Source organism: Asparagus officinalis, chromosome 5 (genome assembly GCF_001876935.1).
Source record: "Asparagus officinalis chromosome 5, Aspof.V1, whole genome shotgun sequence".
Lineage (NCBI taxonomy): Eukaryota > Viridiplantae > Streptophyta > Magnoliopsida > Asparagales > Asparagaceae > Asparagus > Asparagus officinalis.
In genome coordinates, this window is record NC_033798.1 from 77,871,166 (window position 1) to 77,882,178 (window position 11,013).

At 39.5% G+C, this 11,013-nt stretch overlaps 2 protein-coding genes and 1 long non-coding RNA gene across 3 annotated transcripts; 1 reads left to right on the top strand and 2 right to left on the bottom strand.

Moving 5' to 3' along the window:
• LOC109842045 (pentatricopeptide repeat-containing protein At2g03380, mitochondrial-like) lies at window positions 1,348-2,385 on the bottom strand. Its single transcript, XM_020410962.1, has one exon. The coding sequence runs from the start codon at window positions 2,383-2,385 to the stop codon at window positions 1,348-1,350; it is 1,038 nt and encodes a 345-aa protein (XP_020266551.1).
• LOC109844017 lies at window positions 3,003-6,999 on the top strand. Its single transcript, XR_002247858.1, has 3 exons — window positions 3,003-3,218; window positions 3,626-3,745; window positions 6,743-6,999. It is a non-coding gene; the product is annotated as an uncharacterized LOC109844017 (long non-coding RNA).
• On the bottom strand, window positions 4,107-10,926 carry LOC109844015 (cellulose synthase A catalytic subunit 9 [UDP-forming]). The gene is made up of 13 exons (XM_020413021.1): window positions 10,533-10,926; window positions 9,923-10,118; window positions 8,783-9,012; window positions 8,589-8,688; window positions 8,371-8,488; window positions 8,014-8,280; window positions 7,134-7,479; window positions 6,779-7,042; window positions 6,213-6,425; window positions 5,807-6,011; window positions 5,528-5,724; window positions 4,978-5,331; window positions 4,107-4,832 (listed from the first exon to the last, which is right to left on the bottom strand). Exons 1-13 carry the CDS (start codon window positions 10,605-10,607, stop codon window positions 4,251-4,253), a joined length of 3,147 nt encoding a protein of 1,048 aa, XP_020268610.1. The 5' UTR covers window positions 10,608-10,926; the 3' UTR covers window positions 4,107-4,250.

The following is an 11,013-nucleotide window of genomic DNA, read 5'->3' on the forward strand; positions in this document are numbered from 1 at the left end:
AAGTAAGAGGCAGGTGGACCTAAGCGTGGTAAGGCCCACTGATTAGTTCAAGATCTACATGACGTAGAGATGGACATATCTCTCCAGAGGAGCGTTACTCCATCATGACACATGATTCTACCATGTATACTAGGCGACTTACATGATCTTGGGGGTAGGCAAATGGCTCCCTTCATTGCTATCATCTGAAACCACAATCATATGGAGCATATTTTTGTTCCACTTTTACTTTTAGTGACATTTGATTTTGTTGTAAAATTTTGGGAGTAGTGGTACTATTTTGACTCCTCACCGTCTATGATAGATTTGGCCTAAAGGAAGGTGAAGGGAAAGGAGTTGTTCTTAGATTGAATCAATAATAGTGCGAGAGGAAGATCACTGACACATCTACTTTGATAATGAGCCTGCATTGACACATCTACTTTGATAATGAGCCTACATTTGGAGCTTTGCTTTTGACGAAATGTGGATCCCACCAAATAGTTCTATGGTAGTCAAGTATGCTTCTCCGAAGAGGGATTAGAGGATACTTGAGCTAAATATGTGACAGTTTGATCAGGGGTATATGAGACACTATCTATACATTCTTTTTTCCAAAGTGCTTGATGTCTTCATGCTTGCTCTTTACAAGGGTTTATAGTGTATAGCTCGCAGATTGCAGGTTTTCTCGATTGTTGCAAGACACAGCAGTTGTATGGACCTTGTCATTAATTCAAACCATTGCAGCTCACTTTTGGTCTAATGGGAATATGTTAGATTTGGCATCTTTTAGCGGCTACCATATCTATATAAATCTAAATTGTTCTAAAGATGATATCTTGGGATAACTATGAAGTGGTTAATATTGATATAGTCAAGAATCTCATGATAATCTAATCTTATAATTGAGAATTGCCCACCAACCAAATTCCCTATATCATAGTTGAAGCTCTCCTATAAATAGGGTTTGAGGTTGCATCTCTGTAACACCACTTCAGATACTAAAAATTAATGACTTGCTCAAAGGAATTGATCGGATGCTGTTTTTTGGGTCGTGAATAGTGCATAGGTGTCCTTCTCGTCGTAGTTCTCTCTACCATTGAGATCCGAGATGGTCATCAATAGCTACAGATCGGAGCACTGCTCCGAGGTATAATTCTCCTCTCATCTTTCAACAATTGTGATATTATAGTGGTCTCTTTATTACTTTTTGACGGTAGAGAAGATTCGAATCCCACAAACAAACCCCATAACTCCTACTAAACTTATCTCGTTTTGCTCCCATGACCGACACCCTCGTGATAAACAGTGGATATATTTGTCCTTTAGTCTAATGTAGGAGGATTTTGTGAATTCTCCCCAAGTTCATTAGGGCTCATACAGAACCGCCAATAGTTCAAGGGGGTTTGATGGAAATTTACCAGAAATAATCTCCCGTCTCCCAATCCCGCGGATTGCTTTCTGAGTGTAGCCAACAATCATGGCAGTCCATAGAACAAGATCGATGTCGTCAAGCTCATCAAAAAAGGCCCGAGAATCGGTAACTTCTCCACATTTGATATACATATCCAACAGTGAAGTAGCCACAAAAGCGTTCATGCACATTCCAGTTTTCAATACGAAACCATGAATCCACTTTCCTTGATGTGGAGACTCTACCATCGAACATGATGTGAGCAAGCTTCCCATTATATGCTCCTCAGGTTCAATATCAACCAATCTCATGCGATTAAAAAGAAGCAATCCACTTTCTGGGCGATAATTCTGATTGCAACCCGTTATGACCGAAGCCCAAGAAACTACATTTGGATGAGGAATTTCCTCAAACACTCCCACAGAAGAATCCAAGTCTCCACATTTTGCATACATATCAACAAAAACATTCAGTAAGAAAATATCGGGATTTCCAACTTTAACTACAAGACAATGTAGCTTCTTCCCCTCATCGAGGTCAACCAACTTGATGCAAGCTTTAAGCAGGAGAGAGAAGACAACATTATCGTACTCAACATCACATTCTCTCATGTACCAATAAAACCCAATGGATTTATCAAAGCAACCATTCATGACATAACATTTTAGCATTGCTTTGCATGAATAGAGATCTGGGCTCGGAATTCTATCGAACGCCAAGCGTGCGTACTTAGTGTTCCCCAAAGAACCGTACGAGCTCAACAGCTTAGTTTGAAAAGGGAGGATTTGGGTGAGGCCATGAACAATGCGATGGGTGTGGATTTTCTTTACCGAGAAAGGATCAGTGCAATAATCCAATAAATAGAGAAATGGGTACTTGGGTTTCTCAGAGGAATTTAATGGAGAAGTGTAGGGATGAAGGTGAGATTGGCTAATGGCTAATGGGTTTCTTCTATATTCCTTAGCCTTGGAGAACTTTGGAGGGTTTCTCATCGGTCACATGAGTTTAATTTTCACAACTAATAAGGTCAGATTTTTTTAACTACCAACAGGTCTATTTGGTTTCCTGTCAAGCCCCTATCCTGTCCATAAATTCATTATATGAAGTTAGCATAAACTCAGACGGTTGACGTCAGGTAGTCGTCCGATGATCAGGTTTCCTTTGTGCCTTCTTAATGTTTGAGTGCAGTCATAGATGTCTCCATTACAATGGGTAAAGAATTGGTTGATGATGATGATGAATTTCTAGATGATTAGAATGAAAACTGCCTCAAGATGAATAAAAGTTGAAAAATTATACGGAATTCTTATTTACTGACAGATGCTTTAGAGGATGATATCACCGAAGTTAGTATACATCCTTTAATTTAAATTATTTTTCTTTTGTCTCCTAAACTTGGCATGAAAGGTTTATTCCAGTTTGCTACTTTTTGTACCATGTACACATATATTTTACTTCCATTTGCAATGTAGCCTTCATCTTCACTAGACTATAACAGAAAAAATGCGTGCTCATTTTATTAAATTGAATAAGGATAAGTACTGCATGAATGAATTTGTAATCATGTGGTAGTTTTACTTGATTTGGAAAATGTTTTGACTTTCAGGAACTGCATTTGATCGTTATACAATTAATGGTCGCTATTCAATTAAAACAGCAGTTTCATGATTGGCTCTTGGCCTCCAGGTCTATAAGCTGGCAGCTCTATGCCACCTATTTCGCTGATGACAAGAAGATATGGTCTATCTTATATTGAAGTCTCGGAGTCTCGGAGATATCACTAAAACTCTTTCCACCTCGCCAAGTGTTACCGCTTTGTTGTAAGGTACATTCTACATTCAACTTCAAATGTGTAATTGCATGTTAACTGACATGGCACCGTTTTATGTTCAGGTGGTGGTTTTTATTAGTTAAAACCATTATACGTTATGTTCTCTTAAGTTGAAAATTTTCAGTTACCACTCCTGTTATTATGTTTTAAGTTAGTTTACCATTTTCACCAGTTTACCATTTTCACCATGGTTATTTTATTCTCTTAAGCAATAATCGACATAAAAGAGTCCTAATTGGATTTCTTGTATCCCCTTACTTACTTATATTTTGTTTCTTTATACTATTTTCCTTGGAGAATTGACGTTGTAGTTGGGTTGCTAGTCTCTGTTGCATTGTTACCCTCTTGTTTCCTTCAGTGCTTGAAATGCTCTAAAGCAGGATCCTTTGATGATAACACAGTCTATTAGGAATTATACACAATGATGAATGGAAATTTGGAGGATTTTTGAGGAGGACAAATTAGCGATGACTTTTGATTCTGGACCTGAAAGACGTTATGAGTTATCACCATGAATCCAGGTACATCCAACTAATATGTTAATGTTAGTTCATAATTCATGTATTATTACAACAGAGTTATCATGACATTAAGGTAAGGAACTGATGATAGATAAACAACAGGACAAAAGAATAAGCAATGGATCAAAATGGTTTTAGAATCTGCCCAATCATCACAAATGTCAGTTTGTTTGTTTGTTTTTTTAGAGAGAAGATATCATCTATTTGAACTTGTAGGAATATTCAGCATGAATAATTCATCTTTCTAGAAACTAGAAAAGCTTTACAAACAGATTTACGGAACGCCAAGTTATCTTTAAGCCTCTGTTGGCTAGTGGTAAATTTCTTGTTCTGATGCTGATGGACAAGAATGATATGCTCATCATTAGAACAAATAATTTCATTTAAATTCTCAAAACAATCTCAACGTCAAAACCAATCCACTAAGGAAACAAAACTCTTCCTCATCCACCTCAGTTTTACAAACAAAATACAAGCAACCATAGTGCAAGCCTTGACCGTTTGCTTAGCAATTAATCCCACATTGCTTGACATCTGGTCCTTTGGTTTTGAGCACGAAAGGGTCAATCCTAACCCACAACAATGAGAAGATAGAAGCCAGCAACACCGACCATATGACAACAATGGTTGGAGTTCTGTTCTGCCTTCCCATTAGTCCCTTAAGGAACGGGTAGAGATGAACAATCACCCAGAAGGCAAAGAACAACTTGCCGAAGAGTGGGCCCCATGATTGATACCCATTATTTATCGCATCTGATATCCCGGCTACAACCCCAATAATGTTTAAAATCAATAATGAAGTGGGTGGGATTAGAAGAGTCGTCCACTTGAAGGCATAAAGCTCACCAAAATCTTCATCATCTGAAGCCTTGGAAGTAACAGTAAAGTTGGTGTCTATGCCAGCAAGGATCTTGAGAAGTCCCTGAACAACTGCAAAGAGGTGAGCAGAGACACCACCAATGACCCAGAACTGCTCATTCCTCCACCATTCCTCTATGCTCACTCCACTCCACCGTAGCTCAAGGATTCCTGTCGCGAAGATGGAGATAAACAGCGAAATGAAGAAGAGACTGGCGAAAGTGCTAATCTGCAATGCAGGAAAAGAAACAAAGTTATATTACAATAAAATAACCTGCCAAAAAATTAATTTGTGCTTTCTATGCATGAAATGCATAAACACTTCAACCTACGATAAATACGCTTTAGGTAGAGTCCTAGGTAAATTGACATACCGTGGGCATAATGAATTTGCCAGTGAGGAGGCAGACAGCAGGGAGTGTACAGTAAGCAAGAAGAGGCAGCGACGTGAAAGGGTAGATTGTAGTGTTGACATAGGCAAAACGCTCGAGCCACTTGAGGTGGCCTTTTTTATAGCCGTACCAGACTGGACTGTGACGACTGAAGAAGATTTCAACAGATCCAAGAGCCCATCGCAGCACCTGGTTCAGCCTGTCCGAAAGGTTGATAGGAGCCGATCCTTTGAATGCAGGCCTCTTAGGCATGCAGTATATTGATCTCCATCCTCGGCAATGCATCTTAAAGCCAGTCAGAATGTCCTCTGTGATTGAGCCATAGATCCAACCCAACTGCAAATTTGGAAAATGAATATCACTATGAGATTTCACATAGAAGTGCCTGATCATTTGGATTACAAACAAACATGGTCCGCCGTAGGTTAAATTAGTCTTCAGTTGGGATGAGAAACATTCAGCTTGTTCAAATAGCCACCTAGATCAGCATTACTATATATGACATTTGTTCACGGACTACTGAAACCATTACCTCTTTACCCCACTCAGTCTTGTCCTCATAGCCACAGCTGATGACATGAATGGCCTCTTTTAGGAGAGCTGCAGGGCTTGATGATGGAGGAACTCCCCCTTGTTCCATTAGAGTAGATGTCACAAAAGCTGCAGACTGACCAAACCTCTTCTCGAAGTTCATCTCGGACATCAACAGCTCCTTGTCATCATCCAATCCTAATTAACAAGGATGCAGCTTAATTCCGTTATTTTAAACAAACCAAATTATGTTCCAATTATGGTAAGAAGCAACACTCACCTCCCTCTGCTACTTGGTTCTCACCAACTTTGGCCATCTTGAGCTTCTTTTTCCGTCCAAAGCATGGGCAGCAATCACAGCTGACCATCTTCGGGCGTTTGGGGCCTTTTGGAGGATTATAGCCGTAAAGGGCCTGTCTCCGAAAGACGCATCCAGTTCCGACATATACTGGGCCTTGGATTCCATCTAGACCTTTCATATTTATCTGAACATGAAGCATTGCAGTAAGTACAGTATTCCTTTTTTTTTTTTTGGCTTAAAAATGGACTCTTCTGAGGTTCTGGATTGAAGAATTAAATAGTCTGATGAATAAGGTGATTCCTTTTATGATTTTGATACAATTTCATGCCACTTTTAAGTGCAATACTAAGGATAGGAGAAGAATAGAAGTTGAGATTGGGCTTACATCAAAGAAGACGGTGTTCCGATTAGCATATCGATCATTCCTATCTATGCCGTCAAACCTCTGAGGGAACTGAACATAGCACACTTTTCTCCCTATCTGGGGGTCCATCAAGAAGCACATTGCTTCTCTTATGGCCTTGCTGTTATTTATATAGTGATCACAATCCAAGTTGAGCATGAAAGGAGCGTTAGTGAGTACAGCAGAGACGCGGACCTACAAGACAACCAAGACTTACTGTAAGACTTTGCTTTGAAAATTGAAAATACCATTGCTTGAAACCCTAGAACAACTTGTTTTCCATCCAGGCATGACTTCGATGGTAACTTGCAGGACTTTTTTTTCCTTTTCTTTTCCAATTTGAAGTTTTCAAACTTCCAATTAGTCACGCATAAATTAATGTGGCACATCTCTGCAAATACTGATGTGTTCCGAGAATTATCTTGCAACAGATATTCATTTGGTTCAGAGTTATATAATTAACATCATAAAATTGTGGAGACTAAATAGTTGCCCCTGAATCTTTCTTGCAGTAACACGACTAAAGATATGGGAATAAGAGCGATTACCAGAGCATTCATTGCACCAGCCTTTTTGTGATGCTGGAATCCAGGCCTCTTCTCACGAGAAACATAAACAAGTCGAGGAAGTTCATTTCCGTCAGCATCATGGCCTCCATTGTGACCCAAGAAGACCTGAATCATGCCTGGATGGTCTCGGGTGTTGTTACCTGGCCATGGAGTTCCATCCTGCATGATCCATCCTTCTGTAGGTACTTTCACAGCTTTTGCTACTAGTGCATTGATGCGAACTTTGAATTCTTCATATTCTCTCTGTTCAAACGAGCCGAAAACAAAACTTGAATCTACTACCATTACGAAATTATTATGACAATCAATAAAGAAACCAATGAACTTGTTTTACCTTCATTGCACGTCGCTCTTTCACAAAAGTTGGCTGAACTTTGTCCTTGAGGTAATCGACCTTTAGAGAGAAGTACATCTCAGGAGCGCGGGGCTCAATATTGAACTTCTTGCAGAAAGGGACCCACTTTCGAGCAAATTCAGCCGTTTCCGAGAGTGATTCAAATGTGAGCATGGAAGCACCATCGTCTGAAACGTAGCATGATACCTTGTCCACTGGATAATCTACTGCGAGAATTGACAACACTGTGTTGGCAGTGACAAGTGGAGGCTCCTTCAAGGGATCGACTGTGCTGACAAAGATGTCCACGGAACATAGCATTGAAGGCTCTCCTTCCCTCTCATATCTGTGACCATCACACCAAATTTAAGAAGATCGAGACTATGGTATATATGATAATTGTTGTATTCTAAGCCTCTCCTAACTAAAAAAGTTAGGAAAAGCCTAGAAGAGGACACATTATAGAAAAGGGTTATTTAGATATTAGTCCCTCAAATCTTCAATAATTCCATATTAAATTTTTTTTTGACATTGCTTATATGTCCCTCAAATCCTGTGTTTATTGCAATTTGGTCCGTTAATAAATCAACATACCCCTCAGCCAATGTTTTTTGAAAATAAAGGGTTAGGGGGAAAACATAAACTGGGAGTACTTTGTTCAGGAATAGAGGGCTAACGAGAAATTCCAAAGATTTGAGGGACTAATATGGAATTATTGAAGATTTGAGGGACTAATATGTAAATAACCATATATATAAAAAAATTATAGGGTTAGGAAATTCATCTAGGAGAGCAACACCATAATGTATGTCAAAAGCTATGGACTTGAAATCCATTCTAATATTTCTACCATATTGTGCGAAGACTGTGTAGTAATCACCTGAGAGACAGACGGTCAAGGTAGGTCTCACGGTCTATGGGGAACCATTTTGGGAATTGGTCAAGGATCCAGGAGACCGCAAACCAAATCTCACAGATGATTGACGTGAGCCAGAGCCCAATAGCATCATGCACTGGATTGAGGATTCGATAGCGAAGAAAGAAGCAGAGTACTACCAGGCGGATGACAATAACCATCCGATAGGGGTTGAGCTTACTTGAAGCAATAGCCACCTTTCTTGATAGAGGCTGTCTTGCTTCATCCATCCTACAAATACATTTGTTGTGTGATTTTAATGGAAATTATGATAAAAAATGCATGTCATGAGGAATTATACAGCACGGCTTGAGTGTTTACATGGACATGTCGGGATCCACATCATCTGAATCGCCTCCAAGGACTCCTTGCTTAGTCTTCCATTCGTCCATCCGTTCTTTCCAACCTCCGTCTCTCTTCTCTTCCCACCTCTCACTCCCTGTTCAATGAAATTACGAAGGTCATATTCGTCCCTAACTTGGTGTATATTGTGCATATTTTTCAAGTACCGTGTAACTGTTAGTGTGAGCCTCACTTACCAGGCTCAGACAATGGATAAGGATGCACACGCTTGTGTAGAGTTGATGAAGAGAAATCTCCGTAGTTATGACCATTGGATATTGGAAATTCACCACTCACCTGTTTGTACATGAAAATTTTGATTGATTATGCATTAGAAGCTAGCTATGGGTACTATATGATGATTCATAAGACATAGAGAAGGTTAGCTTACAGGTCGAGAGATACTAGTTATGACGGGAGGGAAGTGAGGGGGGCTGCTATCTCCATCTTCAGGGCCCCTTCCGTAGCTCATCTTGCCGTAGAGCATGGCCTCTGCAATCTGTTTGTTTGGCATTGGCTGCTGTTGCTGTTTTTCTTTGTTTTCTTCATCATCCATGTTGAACTCATGTTCAATGTCATCTATGTCTTCTTCATCGTCGTCCCCTTCCACCCTTGGGCTTCCTGCGAAAACCATAATTCATTACTCTCGTAACTATCATATTTGATTAATCAGCACAGGAGACTCATGTATTCTATGTTCTGTGGATTTATCTTGTATTTTATTTATTATTTTAGTTAGAAAGGAATGTTCAACTACCAATTCCCTATTGATCTCACTGCCTTACCACATCCAAGACTTGACTAGACAAGTGAATAGAGCCAATTTTCACAAATTTGATTTTAGATATTTTTTTTGCTTTGAAGCAAGCAGACAACCGCACATCTGAAATTCCTTTGGAAAAATCTAGGCGTAATACTAGAATCTTTCCTTTTGTTTTTGCTACACATGCCCATCATATTCATGATTATATATTTTGTATATGAAGTAGGTCTTGTGCACATAATTTACATAAGTTATGAAATTAGTAACCAGCTCAAATAGGTAAGTCGGTAGAGGTTGGTATCTCCATACATGATTAATGCAGTAGTTGATGCACAATCTATCAACATTTTCTGTAAATGTGAACCTTATGCTAATTATTTATAATTATTATATTCGTACACGTAGCAATACAATCTTAAGTCTCACGATTTTGGTTTCCTTGAGTTTGACCTTTTTACTGTGTAGAACTTGTGTGCACTATATTGTCATACTAAAAAGTAGATCTTTATCTCTCTTTTCTAACAGATCTGTTCAATTTTCCTTTTTTTCAGTAGGATTCTTCACTTCTTCATCCTAGGGACAGCTAGCCTTATAAATCATGAAAGAGGAGATGGCGAGTGACAGTTAAATCTTCTCCCTGTCTTTCATTATAGTTACGGTAATTAACCAGTCAGTCTAACTTCTTACTTGAATTTTTTTTTTCTTTGTTATAATATCAAACTTGATTTGTGGTTTGGTCTGAAATAATGACAACAATAGCAGACATACCTTTGAGTCGCTTATATCGAGTCTTGCATTGAGGGCAAAGCTGACTCCCTTCCCTTCGCTCGTATTCATAGCAAGGTCTGCAAACTGGGAACCCACACTCATTGCATGCTACGAACAGATCTCCTTCGACAGTCATCCCTACTTCATCTCCGCATATTTCGCACACTTGCCCATTCAACGACCTTATCTGCTTCGGCTGCACAATTCAAAACAACAAAATGTAATTATTACCCCTTCAATAATCTCGTGTGCTAGCTATAAGGTCTCTAGCTCGATATCTGGAGTCACAAAGCAGTATTTTGTTAATCCGCTTATAAATGCGTGACTGGGGGATTTGATGGGTTTTTGCTGATGTTAGATACACCAAAACCTTGAATTTGTGCTGAGGGTTGTGGGTGTATTGATGAGCATGATGATGAACATTTATACTAGCTGGAGACTTAGTATGGGAAGTTCCAATAGAGGTAAATAAGGAGATAATATGCTACCCAATACAATGTTATATTCTACCTGATATAGAAGACAAGATATCAAAGAGAATACATACATACATATATATTACTATGCTTAACATGGTTGCTAATATCATACTCTTAACAGCGGTGCGTACCTCTTCATGGCCACGGATGAGCACGAGCTCGTTGCGGTTGTGAGAACCGGCGACCAATCCGGCGCTGGCCTCCATTGGTAGAGAGAAACGTAGAGGTGGGTGAGAGTGAAGGAAGAAGAGATGGGGTTTTTGTAGGGTGATGAGTTGTGGAGCTGTTTGCTTCTTGTTTTGGGAGGTTTTGGGGTTGTTGTCCGTGTACCTAATGAGTTTGTTGATGGAGGTTGGTTTGGTTGCAGAGTCGCCATTGCTGCGAAGTGAAGCTATGACTCTTGCCTTCACTGTGAGACTCAAGCAACCTTCACTTTTATGGGCAGTATCTTCCCGCCTTAAAACACTGAAGGTCCAAATCAGGGGGTTAGGTAATTTTAAGAATCTGGTGGAGTAAAATGCCCGTGGTTCCCAACTTTTTCTTTTTCTTTTTATTGTTTTCTTCTTTTTGGAGAAGCACTCGGAAGTTTTGGAGAAGCACTCGGAAGAATAT